This window comes from Vidua macroura, chromosome 2 (genome assembly GCF_024509145.1).
Source record: "Vidua macroura isolate BioBank_ID:100142 chromosome 2, ASM2450914v1, whole genome shotgun sequence".
Lineage (NCBI taxonomy): Eukaryota > Metazoa > Chordata > Aves > Passeriformes > Viduidae > Vidua > Vidua macroura.
In genome coordinates this window covers 48,585,473-48,612,226 of record NC_071572.1, presented here as the reverse complement: position 1 = coordinate 48,612,226, position 26,754 = coordinate 48,585,473, and the positions used below count along the sequence as shown (strand labels likewise).

The 26,754-nt window shown below is 39.9% G+C and overlaps 1 protein-coding gene across 1 annotated transcript; it reads right to left on the bottom strand.

Moving 5' to 3' along the window:
• Window positions 1–3,348: 3,348 nt before the first annotated feature.
• OBI1 (ORC ubiquitin ligase 1) lies at window positions 3,349–26,289 on the bottom strand. The gene is made up of 6 exons (XM_053971725.1): window positions 26,168–26,289; window positions 21,542–21,677; window positions 20,485–20,576; window positions 18,581–18,829; window positions 15,307–15,395; window positions 3,349–5,687 (listed from the first exon to the last, which is right to left on the bottom strand). Exons 1-6 carry the CDS (start codon window positions 26,237–26,239, stop codon window positions 4,184–4,186), a joined length of 2,142 nt encoding a protein of 713 aa, XP_053827700.1. The 5' UTR covers window positions 26,240–26,289; the 3' UTR covers window positions 3,349–4,183.
• Between the last annotated feature and the right edge of the window lie 465 nt (window positions 26,290–26,754).

Sequence of the window (26,754 nt, the reverse complement as noted above, 5' to 3'; positions counted from 1 at the left end):
TCTTAATCACCGCGTTTTGTTAACAGTAAAGGTGGGGAAAAAAAGCACAATGAGGGTTTGTGTGGGGCGGGGGAGCCCGGGGAGGACAGCATCGGGGAGGAGCGAGCCCGCAGCCCATGGTCAGGGGACACCTCGGCCTCCCCCGGCCTTTTTCCGACCTGGGGACCGTAATCCTGGCTGAGAGGTAGAGGTCGAGCCTCTGGCGGGAAGGGATGGGGCAGGCACATCCCCACGACCCCCTCTGGGCAGGGCATACAGGCTCCGTGCCGCTTTCCTGGCTGGCAGCCAGCGCCAACACTGCTCTCCCCAAAACCTGGAGACAGTTCTAAGGCGGCCGGGATAAAAAGCACCCCTGACACCATTTTCTGTGAGATCCGGGGGGCCGCGGAGCCGCCCAGCCCTGTGGCTAGTCCGTACTGCTTTCCCAGGCATGCTACCAAGGGGAGAGTGACTCGGGAAAGGGACAGGGACTCTTATCCCGTCCCTGGGTTCCTCCAGCACTTTCTGCTGGCTTGGAACGGGCACCCGATGGCCCCATGAGCATTATGCAGGAGTAGCTTGGCTACTTGTCTTCTTAGCTTCCCTGAAAACCAGCACCCACATAGCCTGTAAGAGCTTCAGGGAGGAGACAATACTTTCTACTGAGAAAAGCTGAAAAAAACAGGAATACTCAACTTCATTTGTTCTGCATGCCAGTTCTACTCTCCTGATCTCTCTCACCACATTCACAGTTGTCAAAGCACACACAAGCTTTCCCCTATGCCAGCTGTGCTTTTCCCTCCACCCTTCAGCTAATGAAGACGGCTTTTCCTGTTAGGGCTGAGGGACACTGAGGCAGGAACTCAATGCTGGGCCACAAAGGCAGGATAGCCAGGCACCCCTTTAGGTCAGGCCTGACAAGTAGGCAGCTTGTCAGAGCAATAGAGGATTGCTGCAAGGGATCAAGGTGCAGGAAGGGCTGGACCTGGATTAGTAGGCAGAGAGGCAATCTTTGGAATAACCACAAACCTCCATATATGCATTACCTCAGAGCTGCTTTTCCCTGGTTCAAACTTTGGAAGGAAGAAGTGTCCACAGTTTGCAAAACTTTAACCATAACCACAGCACAAAAGAGGTGTGTAAGGACTGTATTTCAAGCCTACAGTTGCTGGGAGTCAGAGGTATGGCTTGGATGCTGTGCAAGAATTAGAATCAGACTCAGTCAGTTTAAACTGCCTTGAAAGGGCATTACTGGGTGAGGGAAACAGGTGAAAAATTAAGAAGGTTGAAGGATGAGAGACCAAATTAGCACACCTTTTACTGCATATAGGAACTGTGCATTGTCCCCCTTGCTCCTTTTTAAAGGTTCTTCAAGAAGAGACAATAGAGCACATTTAAAATCAAACACAGCCCAAGTCTGTGTCTGGTGCTCGTAGGCAGAGCTGTTCTGGTAGCCCCTCACCTGAGGAAGCAATACCATGCAGAAATGGACTCTCATAAGGCCTAGAGGGAATGGTGGATAAGCAGGTCACTTGCCAGACTTCGTGTAGGTAAAACTGAGGATAACTAAGTAAAAACTTGACCTCAGCACTCCTGCTCTTAGAAATAACCCAAAGGATTTCACTAACAACAAACTTAGACTGATAGCAAACTCACTTTCCTGAGCTACTTAGAGTCCTGGAGAGCATTCTCATGTATTAAAATCTGCAAATTGCCTTGTATTTAGTACAGTAGGTATTACTAGATGAAGTAAAAATTTTATGAGTTATTAAATATCATTAGACATCATAGATCTCATCTGTACATCACCTGGAAATGTCTATTGTCTTTAATAAAAATTCTAATAGCAAAGTAGTAGATCTTATGTATTCCAGTTCTATATTACTACGTAACTAGGTAACTACCATAAAAAATTAACAGCAATGAGCTCTAGTGTAGGCCAGTTTATCAAGTGCAGGAGATTAGGCAAGCAAGGCATCGACAGAACACAGCCTGGAGAACTGAAACCCCATGTAAAGCTGAGAAATTTATACCTGAAGAAACCCTAATCATTACATATAGTTGAAATTTTGGAGTTGATATTCCACTGATCACACTACCAAATTTTAAGCCAAGAGGAATACAAGCTTTTTAACCTTAGGCTTGGCTCTTCTATCCATTCAAGCTCCAAGACACGTATGGTCAAAACATCTGTATTGAAAAGGAAGCCTGTATGTGGTGTTCCTGCTCAAAGGATGAGTAACATGAAAAAATCTCCTTTATCCTAGTTTGATTTCAGGTATGACACCAGTTGTATTCATGCCTCTGTAACTGGAAGTGAAACATGAAAAATCAGAATGTAAAATGAAGCCCATAAATTCACTCCCCCCACATCACAGTGGAACAAACCTACAACACACAGCACTTAAGTGTGTGTTTGTGATTGCTCTGCAACACAGGGATGTTTTAATAAAGTGTCTGTCTCTTATGCCAAAGAGTTAAGCAAGGCAGCGATTTTTTGACTTTCAGTAAAACTTGTCAAATCAAGTAACAGGTAATTTCCAGATGGTTTTGAGAGCTCCCTAACTTCTGAAAAATATATTAAAATTGAACAACTAGATTTTTCAGTGAAGATTAAAAATTCAGGAGGTATAGTGAAAGCAGTATATGCAAGGACAATGCCATCCTGCCTGTCACCACAAAACAGTCCTTGCATGCATGGCCTGAATGATGATTTTTTGTTAAAGCTCAAAAAAGAAAAGTCCCAGTTTAGAATGAACACATCAATTGCACAAATGCATGCTCACATCACAATGGGAGGTGTAGTTCTTGTTCAGCATACAGTTGAGAAACAAAAAAACAGCTTACAGAACCTAACTCTACAAGATGAGCCAGTCCATTGAAATTTTCCAAGTGGCTATCACGCTTTTCAAAGGGACAAAAGGCAGTGTATGGATTTTTCGTATCATAGGTACTGATGAAGCAAGGACGTCTGTTTCTAAGAAAAGAAAGAAAAAAACACTGCATCTTTTAATTAATTATGGCCTTAAAAAAACTTAAAACACAATAATGCAAAGAAACCAATTTTGCTCTGCTGCTTAATTAGGTCTCCTGCCCGTAGCAGGCCATCACATTATGTTGACCTATGCAATATTTTCTGGAAGAGTCACCTCCAGAGAGGCCGAAAGCCATTTCCATCAACTGTATCGATGCTGACACTAGAATGGTACTATGTCTAACAAGGAGGAGGAAGGGAAATTTTTTAAAGTATTTTTGTGAATAAGCTCAGATTTATGCTTTACAAAACTTAGACATGTATTTTCCAAATTAGGGAAAAAAAAGTTTCCCCCTTTTTTTTTGCTAATTCAATATTTGAGGCAAAATGAAGGATTACAGTGCTTATAACATGTTTTATTCAATTCACATAGAAAAGCATGCAGTATTAATGTAAAATGGTACAGTATTAATGTAAGATGTTCAGTGCACATTAGGTAAACAAATCATTAGCATACAAACCCATTTTTATGGTCTCTACAGGCATACTAAACACATTTAGAATAACAGTGATTTTTGGGAACTAAATTAAAAATTGTGCTTAACTTCAAAAAGAGACAAGCCATAATTGCAGTGTTAAAAGTGATGTTTTCTAACTGAAGTGCTTTGACCCTGAAAAGAAAGGGGCTGCTACCTTACACCCACTTAAAACAAGAGTTTCCGTACAGTACAGTGCTATGAAATAGTCTAAGCAGGAACATTTCCTCTGGGAGGCAAGTTTTATGGCAAAATTGACATTAATTTATAGCAATTTCACAAATCCATAGGATATATGGCCAGTAGCTGCCTTACATGCACGAAGTGTAATCTTTAGGAATGGGAAATACAATCTTTAATTCTTACATAAATGACTAATTTGACAAGACCACTTAGAACTGTCAAGGAGCCATTAGCTGTGCTCACAACTGGAAGAGCACGTAATCTGATAACTTAAAGAGCATCAAAAACTCCCAAGCCCCCAGGTAAATAAAATGCCCAGTCAAAAGAAAGAATCAGGAATGGTTCTTCCTTGCAAAAGAGCTTGCAATGGGCAGGTGAATGTTCAGTTTTCACATAGTCAAAAACGACAGGATCAGAACTACATGGAAGTCATTAAAAATTAAGTTCACCTGTAAATATTAAACATTTGCAGGTTTACAACTTTGAGTCACGTTTGATTTCCTAAGCAGAATCAGTTTTTGGTGGTTTTTGATGGACTAGCACTGGAAAGGCTGTTTTGAATTTTCCTCTTGGTTGACTGACTGACATTTTTATTTTTCCTTTCAGCTGTAAAGGAAGACACCCAAGGAGGATTAATCTGACTTTGCAGATCAGATGACATCTTTAAAAAACATGAACCAAACTTCTGTTCATCAAATAACCTTTGTGAGTTACTGAACAGTACATTTGGGGAAAAGTCCCTTTGAAATAAAGAGTTTGGAGGTTTGGCATCAGTAGCCACTACATTTTGGCCTGTAAACAGTGGAAAGTGGTCATTCATATCTACGTCAGACGGGGAGAGGTTGGAAAACATAGCAGGTTTCCAGCCAGTTCTGTCAGCTACCAGATCACTTGTCTCTGGACACTTCATACTCTGCTCCTCATTCATCTCTTCCAGATTCTCCTCTGTTCCATTCAGAAGTTTAGCGCACTCTGTTGACTTTGAAGAACCGTCAAGATCAGAGGACTTGAAATTATAGCATGGACTCTTGCTGTTGTCTGACTCAGACATCATTGAGTCCAACTCAGAAATTTTATCGAGGTAGGCAGCATCCATAGAGGCCTCACTGGAGGTTCTTGTGCGGTTCATTTCGGAAGAGCAGAGAGTATGCAACCTCTTAGGTAAGCAAGAACTTGTTTTATCACTGGACTTTGCCGTTGTCTCTTCTGACTGACCAGCTACTGAATTTTGCTCTGATCCATCAAAATCTAAGTTCTCAGCAAAATTTGTTGGGCAGGTGCCCCAAACCCCTGATCTTCCTGCAGTAAAACAGTTTAGCTTCTTTTCGCTATTACAGCTGCTTGTGCTGTGCTCAGAAGAATCTTTGCTGCAAGCATCGGAAGTGTCATGAAACTCTTCAAATTTCAGTTTTCTCAGGAATGTTGATGGTTTTCTTGCATTTTCTTTTCCATCAGGAGGGTTCAGTTGAAGGCGACTGAGAGACAGAAAAGGAGTGCATGGTGGTGGAAGATCATAAAGTTTTTCATCTTTATATGGGGTGCATTCCTCAATTTTATTCCACTGTTCTTCTAAGCAGGCATCCATATTTGTATTATTTTCATCCAGGAGAACCCCGTGACATCCTGGAAATAGTTCTTTCTTTGGGGCACACTGGGTATTTGAGCTATTCAAGCCATCTTGACTAGAAGAGCTTAAACAAGTTCCACCACTTGTCAGCTGCTCAAGACTGTCAGGACTTTGACTGGTATTCAAAGCCTTTTTCTCTTCAGTTTGGGTTTTCAAACATGTTGTATCTTCACTGCTCTCACCTCCTTCAGCATCTGTGGAAAGCACTCTCTCACTAACAGCACTCACTGTCTGGCTTCCTTTGCCTGCCTTTTTCAGCTGTAAAAGCTGACACTCTATTTCTTCTATGTATTTATCACTTCTTTCCAGTGCTTTTTTCAGACGGTTCATTTCACGTTCACTTTGTTCCACTTTGGAATGAAGTGCAGCTACTGTAAACCTACCAAACCTGCAATAAAAAAAAAAAGGAAGAAAATATTAATATGGAAAAAGGCATTCTTGTGAAGGTTTGCAAGCTCTTTTCAAGACAGAATGAAGCTATTAAACACTCTGTTAATTTGAAAACAAAAATCAGAACTCCTCTCTGCTAGTTGTGAAAAAAAAATACTGAAATCATCACAAAAAACATACAGGTGGAGGTGATACATGAAAAGTCAAAATTAAAGTATTAGTGGTAGCAAGGCAATAACAAGCAGATTACCCTTCCAGGGGCTGGTTCTATCAATTCAATTCAAATATGCATGAAGAATTATCCCCTAAAACAATGGCAAAGATTTATGATAACATTTGAACAGTGGTCCACATCTTGAAATATTTACATTCAATCATTTTCCTACAGTACAGCAGTGTTTTACAATACATTTCTTTCACAATGTCACCTTGTCAAAAACAAAATGCTGATATGAAATGCTGAAATTGCATTACTCCTTTGAGGTGGTTTAAATACTTATATAGACAATTTCAATTATGTTCCTGCTAGATAACAGCTTTTCCTCACCCATCCTGTGGATGGCATATCCACTTACTTTGAGTTACTTGTTTCTCTGAGCTTTACAACCAGAACAATCTGATTTCTGTCTTGACTCCAATACAAAAAACTGCTGCTTGTGGTTTGAGAAAGTTGTCTGCTTGTGGGGTTTCCAGCTTGAGCACATTTTCAACTTCCATGATACATACTTGCCCTCCCCTCATCCTCCACCAGCTTTCAAGACTGACCTTCCCCAGAGGGCAGGTGAAGGTTTCAGCTATATGCCCTGACTAATTCTAACCTGTCACTGACAGGAGGGCACCAGGGAATTCCCTGCTCCACCCAAGGCTTTCAATTTACAGAAAGAAAAATAATTAAAGTTTTGATATTATTAGAAAGGAGGGAAGGACCTGCATCCACCCTACAACTCTGACAAAAAAGGTTTTATATCACAAAGAAAGGACAATTCTGTATGTGGGCTTACACTGAATTTCCATTTTCCATCTTGCAGCTCCATGTTACAGCACAGGCTTCTATTTACTCTTTCAGCACAAACACTGCTAAAATTTCTACATTTTTCTTTGTTTGTCTGCCTGTCCCTCCCTCAGAGTCACACTGAATTTACATTCCATTTCCCCATTCCATCAGCTCACCTCTTCACAAAATGCTCCCACTGCAACCCTCGGATCAGTGAAATCTGAAGGAAGTATATCTGTAGCCTCCAACTATGCTGGTGAAACAGCCATGGATCCATGCATGCATTTCCAGCAAACAATCAAACCATATTCTGTTTCTTCAAGTCGTGAGCCTGAAGCAGCAGGAAGCTGCTGTATGCTGACAACTGCAATACAATTAACTGGACAGCTGGGGACAGCAATAAGGGCTATCATAAGCCTCAAAATATTGGGCAGGAGTGATCAGATCTACTGATCTATTTCACTGTTGAACTGCTTCTGCATATTTAAAGAACTCCAAAGACTTTAGTGTAGATGATTCAGTGATGGGTAAGATTTACACAACAGTCTAAGCCACTTCTGTCACAGCTAACAGACCACTTTTTAAATCAGATCAGCCTAAGCTTCACACAGTTTTGGTGCGTACCACTCACTTCCTTGTAGACAAGAAATGGCAACGTAGAAGTTTTACATTTAGTAGGATTTCTTTTTTCCCCAAAAGAAGGTAGCTGGACTGCAACTCAATGGAGGCAAGGACCCCTTCACCTCCACAGGACCTCTACCCAATTATCTTCACATTCATTAAAAAAGAAGATAGAAAATTTTTCATTTGCTTGCTCTCTGGAAAACAAGTTTTCCCAACTGCTTATAGCAGTTGGTCCATTTCTAGCTGCACACAAGAGGGAAATGGGAAAAAAGGCACAGAAGACTTTCTCTCTCCCCTATGAAACTAGGTAAAAGCAGAATCACAGCCCAAGAATGTTTCTATTATATTTTCAGGGGAAGGGGGTTACATGAAATAAGCATCCTTATATACAACACATTTTGGTTTATTTCCTCCTCCAGTTAAAGGAACACAGATTTTAGTTTGATACAGACAGAGTCACTGCAGCACAGCAGGGCCCAAGCAAGAGCTTTCCCACTTCCTAAGGTGATCCAGAGGTACTTATTTTGCCTTTCTCTAACAGACTTATTCACACAGTCTTACAGAAGCAAACCCTACAGTCCTTAGTAAAAGGTAGAAAGATGATGCAAAAATACAATTTAGCTGAATAGCCAAGTGAGAGAAAGGGAAAAATGCTTTTGTAAAACAAGGAAGATTTTCTGAAGTCTCCTCTAACAGACATGCTGACATAGAAATTAAAACATGTTTACATTTATATGCATACCTGGTAATTCCTTTTTAATGGAAGAATGGTGTAATATGTTTATTTAATGCAAATAGCATTAGTGACAGCCTGAGATTCGCTTATGAGGAAGCACTGTATTCTCATGTGTAACTTTTAAAACAAGTGTCCTCAGGTTAAAAAAATACAGTATGTTGTTCAAAGGCAAATAGCATCACTAATATGTTAATTGTTGCAGAGGGATGTGCTTGGGAATTTTGGTTTTCAGAAATGTAACATATGACAAGCTGCCTACAAAGTTTCTTCTGCAGTTAGGCATTAGAACAGTAGTTGCTTTCTGTTCCTGCTTAAAGACTTGCATACGTTTATTTCCCACATTTTCAAGGACATAGATTTTTAAGACAGGCAATTACTCCTGATATAGGTGCTTTAGTGACTGATCTAGCAAGCCAGAAGAGAGTTTGAAAACATTCATATTTTGGTTAAAGAAACCAGAACCCTCCCCATCTCCCCAAACCAAACCCCTCATAAGAGATTTTTTCTTTTTTTTCCCTTCAGATGTACAGTGAGCCCTGCTATAGCAAAAAAATTATAGTCTTATGACAATGATAACAGAATGCAATACAGTTACATGAAAATAAATTTAAGTTTCACCTGACAATCCAGATAAATTATATTTCCTGAAGTATTTATTTCACGCTTGGTAACAAGGAGCTGAATTCTTCCATAGAAGTCAAGGTATTTAATATGCATGTGGTAAAAAGCACACATATACCAAAAGGAAAGCCATATCCTCACACATGGGCAGACTTTTGAGTGTTAGCGTCTTTAGTTGTATCACTGAACCTACAACTCTGGATCTCACTGCATTTCAAGTACATCCTTCATATAGAAAACTGCAAGCCCAGAAAAACAGAATCATCACTCATAAAGTGAACAGGAACACATTTCAGGTGGGATTTGGATCCTTTACACAGACACCTAACAATATTTTACATCACCTAAAGTCTTTTACATAACTGCTGGCCCCCATATATCACTTTGGAAGGCTGTATCACAGCTACCAGCCTCAGAAACATGTAGTGGATACTTTATAGTGTCTGAAGTGACACTGGATGTCTAGATGAACATTTCAAGCTCGTATTTCAGGACCTTTCCTTGGTCAGAGTTCCTTTTCTTGTCCCAGCATGATTCTGACTTGACACAAATCAGAAAGCTGCAGTCATTCTCACCTACAGTGAGCAAGAAGAACTCACATTGCTGGAGTCACCCTCCTTGGCATTATTCCACAACTGCTCCCTCAGTTACGTGTGAGTATTCCCATCCTGATTTTATCTGGGATACAGTTACTTTTCTTGACAGTAGCTACTATGGGACTATGCTTTGGATACGTGATGGAAACAATGATGATAACACAGGGATGTTTTAGCTGCTCCTGTGCAGTTCTTGCAACAGAGTCAAGGCATCTTCTGCCTCTTAACCCACCAGTGAGAAGGCTGGGGGTGCACAAGAAGTTGGGAAGGGACACAGCTGGGGCAGCTGATCCAAACACACCAAAGGGATATTCCAGACCATTAAATCATTACGATCAGAATAAAAAGCTGGGAAAAGAAGTAAAGGTAAAGTATTATTCTGAGTGACTCTGTTTCCTGAAGTCACTGTTAGGTACAGATGGAGACCTGCTTTCCTGGAGACATCTGAACACCTGTCTGTCTGTGGAAGTGGTGAATGAATTTCTTGGTTTGCTTTGCTTGTGCACAGCTTTTCTTTCCCTACTCAACTGTCTTCACCTCAACACATGTGTTTGTTCACTTTTACTTCTCTACCCAGAGAGGGGAATGAGTGAGAGGCTGGGTGGGGCTTAAGTTGCTGCCTGGGGTTAAACCACAACAACTTCTTCAGAAGTCCATTTAGAAATTGTTTGTGAAGTTGAAGAACAAATTTTTCAGTTGTTTCTTCCTTCTCTTCTTACCTATCAGTTCTGCAAATTCAGCTTTAGGGTTTTATTTTACACATCAGTGACCACTATCTGCAGCACGTCTGTCTGGTTGACCCTTGAGTCAGTTTAAAACCACACAACCCCATACAAACTCTTCTCTTTCTGGATAGCAAGCAGCTGCAACAACCAGTTTTCTTGTATAACCACTTCCTGAAGACTGGGGCTGCAAAGGTGCTATGGAAATTGACCCTCCAATTCTAATCACCTGACAGCCCAGGTTGGGGACCACCCTGCAGTTCAGGATTCATCCCACAAGGGGTGAAAAGTGGAAAATGACAAGGTACACTCAGGGCTTATTACAGTTTGAGATAAGGGCAATGCCAGAGTGTACAACCAAACCCAGTCCCATCATTTAGATACACATTTTCCCTTGGGTTCTGCAGTTAGATGGGAAGAAAGGCAGGAAATTCAAGAACAAACCAGCTGAAAGACCTACTAGTTTCTACAGTTCTTTGGTGGTATCATGTACCAGCTGTACCAGTTCTGCAATTCCCCTCTATATCACCTATGAAAGGTGATCTGCAGAAACATCTTGGCAGCATCCCAGGTTTCATACAACTGTCTTAAAAGTGTGTCATATTTGCATAGACATCAGAACTAAAAAAACCATTACTGCCAGATGAGGGTCTATTCCTAGCAAGAAAAAAAAACCCAAAATCCACAAAAAGTCAAGACATACTGTCCACCGGGAACAGACAAGTCAGGTACATTCTTTGACGTGAGCTTCCACTTTCATGAAGGTAATTGGCTGAATTTAGATAAATATGCAAAGCCTCTCTAAGCATTTTCACATCTATTAATGAATCATCACTGTTTTTCTGCGGCCCTGTTCTTTTGAGAGTTTTAAAGTTCTTCTAAAAGTTTCTATGCCTTCTGATGTTTACATATTTCTACTGAATTTTCTCATACTGTTCATATAAACAATGATTGTTTTGCATTCTTCTTTGTGGGTGGAGAGAATTGATAGAATTAGTTAGTTAGACCAGTGTGGTTGGAGAGGTGGCAGTCTCACCCTCCAATCCACTGTCACTTTTGCTATTGTATATATAGTGGAGTCAGAAAATAAAGTTTGCTTTTTTTAGTTCTTTTTCTTTCCTTTTACATCTAGCCTGCTTGTGTGAGTTATTTCGTGTCATAGTGTAACAGTTTTCCATGTAAGAAAGGCAGATTATTACCAGGGTCAGCAAACAGCAAAAGCTAGAAAGAATTACTTCAGAACTACTTAAAAAAAAAAAAAAAACAAACCAAAAAAAACCAAACCTACTGGAAAACCCACAAAACCAGAGTGTGATCTTAATGTCTTTACACATCTGCCTAAGGTTTAGATCTTCATGACTGAAGTGGGCACTTTCTCAGGATCTAATGCTATGACTCAAGAACTCAGAGCTCATTTGAAGGCTATTATATGCTACTTTCCTCTACTTTACTTTTAAGGCCACACTGCAGCTAGTCTTCGAAAATGGTCACTCCTCTGGACCAGGAAACTTGCAAAGAGGTGAGACTATCGCCCAGTTTTCTACCAGGAAAGACAGAAAATGTTCTTACCCTCTGTGCCCTGGACACAGGTTTTTAGAAGCCTATTTATAGGTCTGGTGAAATGCACATTGAATTTTGTATTCTGGTATGTGTAGAAATATTTGAGTTAGGTAAAAATTTAATGTTGTAAAGAATGATGAAGAAAGTCAACAGGTCAATGGGTCTAGATTTCAGTGTACCTGAAGTCACAAATCAAGACAAGATAAACAATAAAACTGAAGAACTGCTCCTCCCTCCCTAAACTGCAACAATAAAACAACTTGCAAAACCAGAGAACAAAGATAATGCAACAATTTTATGCATGTTACAGATAGTTTCTCAGACTGGGATTTTAACTGGCAGAAGGAATTAAATATTTAGGGAAAAGACTCCTAGGAAGCCTAGAAGTCTGGTTCAAACAGATTTGAATCTAACCATTCATAAAATACACTATACCCTGGAGTAGATGGACTTGCTAGTTATTATCCTTCAGGTAAAAAGCAAACATCCCTTTGCCAAAAACGCTTTTAGATCCACTGTGCCCTGCCAGTAGACCTAACGGTTTTCTATTTCAAGTAGAGCTGGAAGTAATAGGGCTTTATTATCCTGCAAAACTTAAGTTGCGGAAGTTTTTTTGCTCTGTATTGGGAAAGTGGAAGTTGCTGAAAATTCATCAGGAGAAAAGGTAAAGAGAAAACAAACAATAGCCACGAATCAGTCTGACTTGCCTGAGAAATGGAAGACTAATGCAGGTCTTTGGTAAGAATCAGAGCTAGAAACTTGCCCTCATTTGCCTTTTAGACCTGTGTCCCAATTAGATGATGGTATGGTATTCTGGTGAAGGTCTAGTCTCAAAAATGTTTTGAGGAAAAAATAGAAAGCTAATCAATAAATCAGCATCATCAGTTTAAAAAAATGTATAAAAATTCCTGACATGGCTGAAATAACGATTTTATTGACATACATGACATTTTCCAGCAGGTTTTAATGGATAAGAACAAAGGAAAAACAATCCCAGTCTATGATAAAAGGAAAGTTTTTTATTGACCACTGAAGGAGGCTAATTATATTTTTCCCGGTGATGTAAGAGGTAGAGTCTGTGTTAGAAAGGGATCATTCACCTGCCATTAGTGTTCCTTCTTCTGTAAAGCAAAGTCCACTAAAACAATTTAGGTTGTGCCATTTAGCTTCAAAGTCATCATGCACAAAATGAACTACACTTGGGATATACAGGGACTGAATACTGACAAAACCTTTACAAAATACTTTGACACCAGTTTTATTTAGTTACTTTAGTTATTTGTTTAAGTGTGAATCCATACCTGAGAATCTGAAGCTAAGAAATATATAAAAAATGAAACAATAGTGGTGACACTAAATTGCAAAAATCCAATTCAGTAGCTATTTTAAATTGCATTAAGACCTACTCAGACACTTTTCCAAAAATTACCTTCTGAAAATTTCTGAATAAAGCACACAGGAACAACTATACTTGCAAATCCACATACTTGCACAGAAACTTAATTCTAGTGACATTGTTGGGCTCTGATGCTTATGTCTTCAATTCTGATTTTATAGGCAAGTTAAAAAAAACATTTATTGCAAGCCCTGTTCAAAGTGTGAAGCCTAGCTGAAAGACCCTTTAAATATTATCAGTTTGCCATCAGAGCTGAAAGAATATTTAAAAAAATGACTTCATGTTAGGTCTGATCTGGATATTGACCAGACTAATGACCACAATGATGAAAGTTAATTTAAAAATTCTGCTAACAACATTAAGATAGGAGAGATTTCTCACCATCTGAAGGATGTACCTGGGATTTGAAAGAATGGAGTTTGATATGCATCAAAACATCAACCTAAAGAAAGCCAATAAATGGGTTAATTTCCACACTTTGAAAGGGGACATTAACAGCACAAATGCAAAATGAGGAAGGAAGGTAACTTTTTAAATAGCAATTTGGCAGAACTGGTACTGGCCATTGTGCTAGAAGTGTCAAGTAAAAGGAAACAACAAAAAAGGTATTGCAAGGTATTGATATAAGATGTTTTAAGGACAGAAGATAGTTTTACTGCTCTAGTTAGTGCTACCAAGACTTCACTTGTAGTCTAGTACCAGTTCTAAGCATTATGACTTCAGAAAACCACCGTCACTGGAGATTCTTGAGTGCAGAGCAAAACCAAATAAACACAAGTTTATTTTTTCTCTCAAGTCATACATATCTAGACGACCTGGACAAATTCAATCTTTAAGATGTGACGCGGAATGAATGGGTATAGGCTGGATTAATAAAAATTTAATGTGCTGTGGGGTTTCTTTCAGGACAAGTTTTTCCTTGCATGTACTTAAATTCTTGTAGCACACCACTGGGCTCAAAGGAAAGGCAAGACTCAATATAGCAGAATCAGGGTAGAGAAGTAAAAACTCCTGAAGTGTTTGAACAGTTCCTAGCACAGTTCAAGCCTGATTCAATTAATGTCCTAAATCCCATGCATAGCTCTAGAGTTATCACAGGCCAAAGATAATTCCAAATAGGCAGGCAGGATGTGATATTTGTTCGGGAGACTAAAAAAAAAATAATAATAAAATAATAGCAGAGACACAGACAGGCCAATCTAGTGGGCATCTGGATTGCAAGTCAGACCCTGACACTGTCCAATTTCTAATAACATTTGGCTATATCTGGGCTTCTAAAGCAGAAAGTGACAGGCTATTGTTTTAGGCAACCATAGTAAAGCATGCACAAGCTAGAAGAAAGGGAAATTGTCTCCACTGGGGAGCAGAAAAGTAGAAATCAATTTAGATTATCTGGTCTTTTCTAGGATTTATTTATTTGTATCTATTTACTTTTTAAGTTTGCCATCCTTGCTAACTCACTCTTGAGTCTAATGGGAAAAGATACACCATGCCATAGAAGCCATTGCCAAGGCCTTAAACAGAGCTCTATCTTACTAGGGGTCTTCAGGGCAGAATGTGCTTTCATGTAGCCACAGCACAAGGATCATCCATCTTCTTTTCTGTTGTCTCTAATAACAAGCAGTGTGGCAAGTAAGCTCTTCTACAAGGATGAATTTTCTCTTCCAGCAGGAGTGTTGCCAGAACTAGAACAAAATCCAGAGAGCTTTCTTTTCACTTTACACAGGTGCCTCCCAATCCCCTTCCTCAAAGCTCTGTATAAAACCTTTGGCCAATATAGCTATTAACTTTTTAATATCTAAACAAATGAGAGAAGAAAGGTAGAAAACCAAGGAAAGAAAGGAAAAGAACTTTAAAAATATCAATATATTGCTTCACAAAGTACTACCAAGAAGAGTTACCTTGGAACAAAGCTCTAATGAATATGGTGAAGTTTTTGCTTTTTGAGGGTATTGTCATTGGTATTATAACTATTGAAAACAGAGTATTAAACACTGATGTCAGTTCTTAGAATGTTCTCATGCTGCGGAAGCTCAATTCTGCATATGTTGCCCAGATACAAATCCATTGTTTCAATACAAATCCAGTACTTCAACACTGGCCATGTAACAAAGGAACAGCACTTGTAGTCAAGTCATATTCCTTCACTGTGGACTTGCTGTGATTCTCTAAGTTGCATTTCTCACCCACTTGCTGCTATTTTGTAAGTTTCATTTTTCACCTAAGTCCATGAGGATAAAAATTCCAAAGTCTACCTGGAGACACATATGCAACACCATGTACATCAACACAGTTTGAGGTTAAACAGGCCTACAACAGTTAAACAACCTATAAATAAAAGATAGAAGCTTTTAAAATATTCACATACTTTTGGGGTGATCTACTATCAACTTCAGCTTTTAGTCGCAAATTCTCTCGTAAAAGGCTATTGTTTTCCATGCTCAGTTTCTTATTTGCCTAAGGAAAAGAAAAGGAAAAAAATAAGTATACAGTGAAAGAGAAATGACTTCTAATATTTATAGGACAAGCTGTTTCTCCTTTTTAAAGAGACAAAACTAGAAATGTGCAGGCAGGAAACAGCCTTCAGACAGGGACACCACTTAAAAATCACCATGGGAAATGGTTTGCAAAACTGAATAGCGAACAGACATTTTTTATTTATATTCCCAAAATACATTGCAAGTGTCCTATCTAGGGAAATAAACACAGCTATGTTAGTTAGCACAGAAAGTCATTAAGGAGATGTACTAATGGCAATTCCATGTTTTTTTTCCACATGACTAAATACATTAAGTACATTAACATTACAATGTGCAGGTATCAGCAAAACTAATGTTGAACAGCTTCCTCCATTCCAAATTAGAGCAAGATTACTTTGTGGATTTTTGGCTTGTTTTTAAAGCATAGTTGTCCTGTGGATGCAAATCCATTATGACAAGCTATTTGCAGTCTTTCTTCACTTTCTTCCAAGACATTCTGATTAAGATTCCTGATTCACAACCATTCTCACTCCTTGAATTGAGGTCAATTCCTTCTTCTCAGCTCAGCAGACACCCTTGTTAACAATACACTTCTCTCTATATGAAGTTTTCCTGCCACCGTGTTTCAGAACAATGAATGCCACTATCCTAACAAGCAGAATACACTCTTTGCACTTCCTAGAGTCTGCTCAATCTCCCTATGCTAAAAATGGCACCACTAGTCCAGGACTCGTAATTCATAGCCTCAATTAGATAACGCTTCTACTGCATAATAAAAGTATGATCTAGAGCTAGATCTGAAGAAAGAGTTATGCAGCTGGGCTCAGGAGTGAAATGTACTTTTTCAGAAGCATGAAACAGTGCAAGAAGAGAGGCAGAGAACTTTAAATGCTCATACAAATATCCCTAGCAATCTTTCCAGGTGAGGGGGAGGAGATATGGAGCAGAAAAATATAAACAAACACCCTGCATCCCCAACACCACAATATTCCTAAGTACAGAAAGAATAACTAGAGACTTGTGGCAAAGAAAGGAAGGGTGAGCCCCAGACTGAATGTCAACTACTTGGTATTTAAAAAATAAAAGCAATAAAAACTATTCTGAAAGCAACGAATGAGAATTCAGGAGCGCTCAGTTCCAAAGCATCATCAAACCATTTGAAAACATGGCCAAGCCCTTCCTCTCCTTCCAAAAACACACTTCCCCCAGCTACATAATCAAGTAAAAAACTTCATTACTTGTGTAGCATTGATAGGCAAGGCATCCATGTGACACATGGCAAGGCAGGACTGAACCACTCTGGTGTCCTTCTTCTGTCCTTCTTTTTCTAGTGCTCTACCCTCCAAGTCAGTAATTTGCAAGGGACCCCCACTTACAGCACAATGTCTACATTAATGAGTTCATGTAATTAATGCATTTTTAATGAGTGTACTTAGTCTAGGCTTTCTCCTATGGAGCTTGTTTCACCACTCCCATAGATTTTATGACTCCACTCAAAGTAATAATGCCTACTTCGGGCATTGCTGTATTTGTCTGCTCTAGAACATTAAATGATAAAGGTGGTTGCTATTTCCTGATTCAGTCTAGTTTTGAAAAAGAAAGTGGTGGCAACCACATTTACTGAGGGATCTTGTCTAACTGGGAAGTGCTGTCTGGTTGAAACTCCTGGGTCAGTTATTTTCAGGGATGAGACGGTTTCTGGTTCCAGACAGTGTGTGAGTGGGAAAGAGGTCTTGCTGTTCAGAATGGGGATGGGCAGTGCATGCTGATAAGTGAGACAAGGTCTGCCAGAGCCAAGTGACTTTAGGTACTTATGGAATTGAGTATCTGTTGGACAAGTGACATAGGAAAAAAGTGTTGGACTCAATGATCTTAAAGGTTTTTTCCAACCTAAATGATTCTATGACAACAGCTTAAGAATTCTTCCCTAAAACCTATCTAAGCCTCTATTTTTTTTCTAACTCTTCACCAAATTTAGAGAGTTCATATGCTTAAATCTCTTTTCTTGCTAAGGCTAAAGTTATACTGAAAAAATATCCAAGCAAACCCCTTCTTCATTTCCTGTTACAGTGCTCTTTTTACTTACCTAGGCAAAAAGTTAAAAGCTTAGTCATCCCAAAAGAAAGAGAGAAAGGGAAAAAAAGAAAAAGAGGCAGTACAGATTATCTTCATAAAAAGAACCCAAGAAAAATACAGGCAGACAACAACTTCTTGCTGGGAATCCTCTCTTGCCATCTACAAGTGAATCTGAAGCTCCTGGGGTCCTAGAAGTGTCACATTAACAAAATGGCAGAACAGCACAATGTGTGCCTCCAAGTCTATAGCACAGAAAAAGTGTGAACACTATTAATGCTAAAAACTTTTTAAAAGAAGTCCTAAATGCACCATGTTTCAGTTTTGCAGGAAGTAACCCAGTATTGTTCATAGAAGAAATCAAGGCAGCATTTTGAATAAATACAAGTCCAGTTTTTCCACCTTGATTTCAAGTTAATCTGAAATTTCATTCTTCTTCAATGTTTAAGGTGGTCTTACTTGTGCCTGCAGGTATATTTTGCAAGATACTTTTATTCAGAGGTATTTTCAGATGCCTATCTTCTTAATCTTTGCTTTTTCAGCATCAGATTTACTTCTATATTGCATCAAGATGTATAAAAAGTCTGCAGGTTTCCAGTAAAGGATATTCTGGTCAGAAAATGCTGAAGCTTGTCTATTTTCGGTCAAAGGGTCAAGTTACTCTGTCTCAGCAAATTGCACCAAAAATATCGGCTAGTAGAGAGGGCAATAGTGCAAAATCTGCCTTAGCCAACTGTACTGTGTTTGCCCACTGAATGTTGCAAAATAGATATATTATATAGATTATGGCAAGCCTGAAAAATCTGGTCATCAATACTGTCGACAAGTGCTACTATAATCCAATTACCCAGTCATAGAGTGACAGAGTTGAATAAGAGTCACAGAAAAGAGTCACTAGAACAGGCAATAACATCTGACACTTACAAGGGCTATATGGAAATACTATGATATACCAATAGTCACTGGAATTCAATTTTTTTCCTCCTTCTTCTAGATCTATGAAGTATCCGAAGGTCATGGTAGCTCTACTCCCATTTAACTAACACAAAACATTTTTTGCCGAAGAAATGTGTTTGTTACATTTATTACCTCCCTTAGCTTTTCCACATTATCCATCAGTTTTTCGCACATATCATTGGCAGTTTTCAGCTTTTTGCTCCATTCTTCTGGGGTTTCTGGGCCACTGGTATCTGCTTCATTTGCTGACTGGCTAGTTTCCTCATTTTGGCAAGGCAAAGCTGATGCCACAGGATCCAGAAGAGATTTCAGCTGTATCTGTAAACTGAGGTTTTTACCTCTCAGATCTTCTACTTCTTTTTGCAGGGATTCTATTTCATCCTAAAGGTGTCAGAAATTCAGAGGAATTAAAATAATTTGTGAGATTAATTAAATAATACTGGCAAGTTCCCACAGCACTTTAGAAACATGAGTTCTGGCAAGCCCAGATGCATGCCTTTGCTTACACATATTTCTAAGTATGCTTATGTACTGTGCTTTAGGCAGGACTTTAATCAACCTGCACACTCAAGCATACTGAAGGTTTTAGTGCAGGGAATCCCTTGACTACATAAAGGACCCTGAACAAACTGTTGGGCAGACCAAGAGCTTCAAAGCATTCAGCAACATGAATCTATTATTAGGGCACTCTGTGGGAGGATTTCCTGTATATCAAGAGTGTTCTTAAGGTCGTCCTCTGCTGACTCATTTGCTGTTATTTAAGAGTGTTTCTCTCATATTATTCTGAAATGTCACATGTTAGGATGCTGAAAGTCTCCAAATTCAAAACGGATGGAACACTGCCTGGAAAAGGCTGCTCCAGCTATACCAAAGCAGCAACATCTTAGGGAAGACTCTCAAAATGTAAAGAACAAAGCTCCTGGCTGTATCAATCTGAAGCCACAGGGAAGCAAAAACCTTCCAAATCCTGTTGTTAAAGGGATAACAGAAATAATTCATCCTGTAAACATGTCTTCTACACTGTTTATCAATTCAAGGGTATGAGTTGTTCACGGTCACACTACTTAAGGAGGCCATATATAGCATTTACCTAAATCCAAGGCATATTTTCACAAATAATCATGCCCGCCCCTGCCCCCAGCATGGAAACAATAATTTTAAATTAAGCGGGTTTTTTAGAAGAAATTCATGTTATCCTATGAATAGCTGTATGAATTTTGAGTTGATTCACCAGAAAGGCAGGAAGCGTCTTATCCTTACTCCTTCTCTCAGAGAGCCTAAAAGAACCTGAGCTATGGGCAAGCTTGTCATGAAAGATAGCTCTTACTTCCCCAGTGTTAAGGATATAGAGAGAGTCCATTTCCTTTCCCTCATTCTCCTCCCCATGACAGGTTTCCTTCAAAAATATGTGATGTCTTCACACTGCTGCTACTGAGGAAACAACAGCTGAGGAAACAAACTAAGCACATTTCTTATTAACACCTTTTCATCTTTTTCCCAAAGGAATTTGGAGTATTCAGCTCTACTTTCAAGCATTTACTCACTTTCAGAAAACAATAAAACAATAATGCTAAAAATTAACCTATGCCAGAAGGTTACAGTGAGCAATATTCTTTATTTAGTCTCTCTGAGCATTTAGTCTCTCTGAGCAACAGAGAATTGTTTCAGAAAATGTCAGAAAGTGTTTGTATTGAAGACAAAACAAAAAGTTCCCCACACCTAATATGCATAAAGAAAATGCTGCCATACCACCTGGGGGCCGAATTCCCACAAAACTAAAGAATTGGCTCTACTTGGCTGCCTGTTGCCTAGAAAGACTATTACTGTGACTTCAGTGGGACCGCTTCAAGCACCAGCAAATGCTCTCTTGTAACCTTAGTCAAAAGGTGGCATTTTAATGCAACTGAATTTCATGCAGATATAGTATACACCTTTCCTCAAATTAAAAACAGCAGGGCTCAATGCAAAATTTTGTATGTCGTAGTTTAACAGCTGCAGTTCGTCTGGAAAGTCACAACACTCCTCCTTGTCCTTACCTCATATTCTTTGTGGAGCAATTCAAGCCTTGTTTTACGTAGGTGTTTTCTGACTGTTGGACTAAATATAGGATCACTTTCACTTGTTCCTCCTAAAGCAACAATAGGATGAAAGAAGCACTGATACTGTTTCATTTTCAGTCAATTCAACCCTGGTAATCCACGTTATACAATTTTTCATATTATCAACTACAAATGCATCTAATATTGGACCAATTGGCTACCACGGAAGATTTAAAGTCCTTTCACTTTAAAAACAGATTCAACTTGAGTACCTACTAGTGATGTTTAGAAGTCAAAATCTTGATTCACAGCAGAAAAGAAAATGTTACAACTTTGTTTTTTCCTTAACAGAATTCTATGTTATTTAAGACCATACTAATAAAATAAAGTTGAAGGAAAGGGGCAGGGTATCAAGCATACATTTAATCAGCACAAGTTACTGTAAGTTTTTAAAGTGAGATTATTCAGATAAATTTTTATCTTAGAATGAAATAGCAAGGCTGATATTTTATGTCAAATAAAGACTGCAGTATTTCCTAGCTCTGGGGAAGTTAAGAGCCTCATGCAGTTGCTATAGCTTCATCTTATTTCTATGCTAAGAGTAATTTTCTTAAAAATAAAGAAAGAAAAGGAGGAAGTGATGAACAAAACAAAACAAATAAACAACAAGTAAAAAAACCCACATACTCATTCAAGATTCTGGATTGAAATACATTACTTCTCAGCTAAATGCTGGTCTCTTAGGTGAACAGGTTGCAATGTATAGGTGAGAATGCATTTTTTCGGTTAAAGGCACCATCCAACCAAGATTTCAAAACAATCATTAGAGCAATTGGGTACTTATTGTGTTTGGATAATCTAGCCATTAATATACACAATGTCTTTGGAACTTTCCAGTAACATCCCTAATAGCTACAAGGTTAAAGATAATTCTTCCTTAGATGCTGGTAAAAAACATACAGAAAAAAAGGTATCCAGACATCTCTGGACTCAAAGCAATCTCCTCCAGCAGTAAATACCAGAAAGTTATTTCAAAGCCTAAACTTGTCCTTACCTATAATCTCCTTGCAGGGATTTTCAGGTGTGATGGGAATCCTGCAAGCTGGGCACTGATTATTGTTCTTCAGCCACACTTCAATACAAATGGAACAGAAAACATGGTTGTTCACACAGATAACTGGGTGACGGACCTTTAAGCATTAAAGAGGAAATAAAAAGGAAAAAAAAAAAACAGACTCTATGAATATCTTAAAACTCCTTCAAGTGACAAAATACGAAAATACACAACCCCATCTCTCACTGCAAGTCTGGTCTTGCAGGAAAGTGAGGTTGTTTTGCAGGGCTAGCTAGGAGCAACCTCCTGACTCACAAGACCAGATTTCCCTCTTTTAATAAGCTGTAACAATTTCTGCAGAACTAAGGTCCTTGTTTCCTTGTTAATAACCAGAGCAGCAGCAGCACCTTTCCTTTACCCCACAACCTTCATGAATTACAGCCAGCCACTCCAGCGAAATGAATTCTCCTCCCAAAGTAGAACACAACCAAAGTAGGTACCTCTTCAAAAGTGAGGCACGGAGGGATCTCTACTGGCACCATTCAACACTTTGCTGTGGAAGAGGTATCATTGGAACTTAAAGTGTTACAGATTAACTTTAGCCTGCGGATAATCAGCTTCATGGAAATCAGCTTTTAAAAGGATCAGGGCCAAAACCACAGAGCTGAAATGTGAACCAGCAATCACTAATTCAAGTCTCCTGCTAGATATGCATTGCTACTAAATAAGTCATTACCCAAGAATGGAGCAGCTAACTGAAGGATTAAATATTCCAATCAGACACAGATTCTTTCAAGCTTTCCCTCCCCTTCCAAAACAGTAGGGTAAACAAACTTTTAGAAAATATTAATGACAATGCACTATTCTCTCTTGTCATTTAACTATAAACCCTGTTTGAAAGTATATGTGCATAGAGGGACCAAATATGACGAAGAAGAAAAAGACTTTATTCCTTATTGCAGTTTGCTACAGCTTACTGTAATATACATTCTCAAATCTCTTACTTGTTAACATTAGTATTTGTGTTAGGGGTCTTAAAACAGTTGTTTTTCCTTCACTCCCGTCTTTTTCCAAGAAATGTATTTTTAGACACAGAAGCACCAGAATATATATTACTTTAAATTCTACTGTACTGCACTCAAAACCCAAGTTCAAGAGAATCTTCATCTTTAAATGGAGTTCCTCATCATCTCCAAGATATTCCTCTTTCATTCTATTAGTAAAGTAGTCAAACTAAAAAGAAAAAATGAAATGTTGGCAGGGAAAAGCAAGCAGCTGGAAAGAACAGTCAGTAACCACTTAGGCCAACAGATCAGACATGTCCTGTAGTAACTGTACCCATATGATCAGCACTCTATGAGCTAAAACCCAACTGTTTAACCACTGAAATATTCATGGATATGAATTAAGGCCCAGATCTGTCACCTTCTTCTCCAATTCATTCTCTATGCCTCTGTTACCTTATAGGATTCACAATATTTTTAAGACCTCCAATCTGACAGTCCTGAGAGTTAAAGAAATTATCTATACATAAACAGAAACTCAAGTTACTGAAGGTATGAACAGAGAGAGACTGAACTTTTACTTCCAATTAAGAAGACTTTTTTTATGTTTATTGCAAGCACTAGCACACCAATGCTTTGGTAACATTTAAATATTACAATTTCCATTATTTCTAATTAAAAAAAAAATCTTGTTAGTTATTACTTTCTTTTACAAGAGAAAGAGCCTTCTCACCTGCAGCTAGCAGGGGAAAAAAAGCCCCAAAACTTTTTCTCTAGCCGTACTTCTTTCTTACTCTGAAGCAGCCTGAGAATAGTTACATGGATGGTGATGATAAGATACAGAGCAGAATAACATAAAATAATCCAAACAGGAAAAGACGTTTCATGAGTGCAGGTTTTCCACCCGGGGAGCAGGAGACCCTCAGTTACCCCAAACCTGACACAGAATCACACTTCTTGCACATGAATGATTACTCTGTATCTCTAGCAAAATACTAAGTCACGTTTATTACTCTCCAGGGTACAGTGCTTCTGATTTACACACCTTAACAAGTTTCATTTCAGGGCTGGGATTTTATACTTTAGTTGGCTCAGGATCCACACAAAGCAAAGCACACCAGAACAGCAAAAGCCGCTATTGAAATGTCACACAATGGCTGGTGCTGCCACTGCCCCTCCCACCAACTGTGACAAGCCCAGGGGGTGGGGGATCAGGACATACCTACTACTAAAAAAGCATTTTACTTGAATTACAGCACAGTTCCATTTCATTCATTGACCATAATATCTAGAAAGACTACAGTTTATTTCAGAAGGCTTCATCAGCTTGGTGATTTTGAGCAATTTCCTAATTTTTCCCCTCCAACATAATGCCGTTCCTATACAGATCAACATCCAATCCTGTACACATCGACTTCACTTTGAAGGCACTTCTGGGCCTTCAGGCAGCACTAACAGAGGAGCAGGCACATGGAAAATCACATACCACTGAACCAATCCCAGACATCCTACACTGTTTCAACCAACACAGACCTGTGTCTCGAGCCCAAGCAACCTGTCGACACCAAAACCAACAAGAGAGACCTCCAGACATTCTGGGACAAGTAAAACAGTCTGAAGCAGATGGCTTCTGATCTGCTATCTAATTAAAAACTGCAGCTATGTTAGAAAACAGCCCAGACCGTACCAAAAGAATATTCAGGTAACAAACACGAAATTGATCCAAGCAATTCACTCTTACTTTAAATGGTTATTTGCACATCTGCTGCCCAAGATTTCGGGTCCAATAAAAACAATGAGTGGCCAACTCATTGAAAGAATTTCTCTTCAACATTTCCTTTTTTATCCTCTTACCATAATGCACAGAAAATAGTTTCTATCTTGCAGTCAAACCTTGGCAAACTTTGCAGGGATAACAAGAGATAAACTGAGTTTAGGGTGGGCCTTCTCTTGATTTGAAGTCTATGCCATAAACCACAAAAGTATCAGTATTATGTCAACCCTCCATGATACTCCCTGCTCTCCCCTAAAAGGTAATAAAAATTGACAAGATTTTTTCCCTAATACAGGCTAAACATACTTAAAACTTAATCCTGAGAAAATGTGTTTTTCTGGTGAAGTTTTTCAATGAAGTTCCAAGCTAGAGACAAAGATGTCTATTAAAAAGAAAGGGCAATCAGAGTTGTCAGCTTTGTCAAAATTGAAACAGATTTACATGTCTAAAAATGAGAGCATTCAAATATCTTTATTACATGCATCACCAATAGATTCACAATTAATTTATATATGTTAATGTATTATCTCAGTGCAAGAGAGCAAGGAAGAGGGTGGAAGCCTCTTCCAGTACAAACTCAGGAACATCTAAAAAGGAAGGAAAGTATGAAATAGTGGCTTTATAGCAAGATATGAATGAACACCTAATGAACACCTAACCAAACTGTTAAGTGCTTAGATCAGAAAGTAACTAGGAACGGATTCAAATAGCAAATATCTTTGTCAGTTTGATTTCACTCTCCTCTTGTCACTCTTTCCACTTTTTGCAGAGTGGAAGGTATCCACGCTGCATTACATACAGAGTACACTTGGGTTCTACTCCATTTTCATTAGACAGATAAATAGAAAAAGAAGTAACATGACAACGGCCAGGAAATCTTGCTCAGCTGCCACAAAAAAAAAACGAAGAAATGAGTAAAGGTGGTTGCTCAAAGTAACACACTGTCAGAATTATGAGACTTAAGAAAAGGGAGACGTCTGACTACTTTCACTACCAGTGCTACACACCTACTATGTGCCTGCTCTTTTGTTATCACTGCAACAGATAAGGTCTGGGAGGAAAGGCCAGGTGAGGTAGAAACAAACCTGACAATAAACGCCAGAGTACAAACATAAAAGGCTACTTCTCCCCTTGTAATTATTGTTGTGCTTTAAGAAAAAAAAACGAGATTAAAAAAAAAAAAAAAAAAAAAAAAAAAAGAGTAGTAAGGAATGCGCAAAGAATTTGAGAAGCAATTAGTGACAGCCATGAAATTAGCTCTGGGGCTTTTAGAGAAGAACAGACTAGCAAGAGCCCTCTGCTTCCCGAGGGAAAAGAAAAAGGAACTGAGAAAAGGCCAGAGAGGAAACGGAAACTTTTTCTCCAGACTGCTGCAGTTTTGCTCAATACTTGAAAAATCTGCTTGCTTATACACCCCCTCTTTGTTTCACTTGTCCTCCACGACACAGCAGCACACTCAAACACAAGCTCACCGAGCATTTTATAATAGAGTATCCTACTGGTAACGGGAGAAAACCCCAAAACGTCAACACCTGCACCTCGGGAGCTGCACACCCGCATACCTGGGCCCCCCCAGGCCCATTCAACACCTCCCAGGACACTCCTGACGGGACAACGCGCGCTTCCCAACATCCCAAGGGTGCCAGCAAGCCTCGGCCGCTGCCGGGAACGGCGCACATCCCAATTTCCTTCCCCGCACGGAGCCGCAGAGCCTTAAAAGACAAAACCCCGGCGAGGGTCAGAGCGTCGAGCCGCGACGGGGCCCCTGAGCTGCCGCCACCGGCCGGACCTCCCTGCCCCCCGCATCCAGCCCCGGCCTGCAGGGCCGGGCAGCGGCGGCGCCATTACCTTGCCCAGGCAGATGTGGCAGGTGATGGGCAGCGTGAGGGACAGCGTGACGCTGGGGCCGTGCTGCGCCATGGCGGGCCCCGAGCGGCGCGGCCCGGCGCCAGCAGCACGGAAGTCCCGCGGCCGGGCGGCCCCGGCCCCCGCCAGCCCTGCTACGGCAGCCGGCGAGGCCAAGCCGCCACCCGGCGGAGGGGAGCGCCGCGCGCTCTGGCAGCGCTCCCCTGGAGGGCGGGCGGGAGCCGCGGCCCCTCACGGCTCTGCCCTGCCGCTGCTGCCCCCGGGGGGGTGGCCGGGAGTCCATGGAGGTCTCAGCCTACGCACGGCATTCCTGGGGGGAAGCACGGCGCTATGGGGAGCACAGGCACAGTGCCTGTGCAGGAGGAGGCCGACGTGGTAGCAAGGGTGATCGTCTTTCCCTTGGTAAACCTTTGCTTGTGCTCAGCTTTCATCATGCTGAATTAAATAAACGGCTGTTTTAATTCTGTTAATTGTCCTGAATCACAGAATCGTTGAATGACAGAGTTTTAGAATTACAGGATTCTAGAATGGCTCGGGATAGAAGGGATCTTAATGATCATCTTGGTCCA

Excerpts from the sequence above, each read along its gene's own strand:
- OBI1 (XM_053971725.1), bottom strand. The coding sequence starts at position 26,239 with ATGGCGCAGCACGGCCCCAGCGTCACGCTGTCCCTCACGCTGCCCATC. Across the intron at positions 15,396-18,580 it reads ATGTGGAAAAGCTAAGGGAG|GCAAATAAGAAACTGAGCAT; the intron begins GTAATAAATGTA and ends TCTTTTCCTTAG. Across the intron at positions 5,688-15,306 it reads GATAGTAGATCACCCCAAAA|GTTTGGTAGGTTTACAGTAG; the intron begins GTATGTGAATAT and ends TTTTTATTGCAG.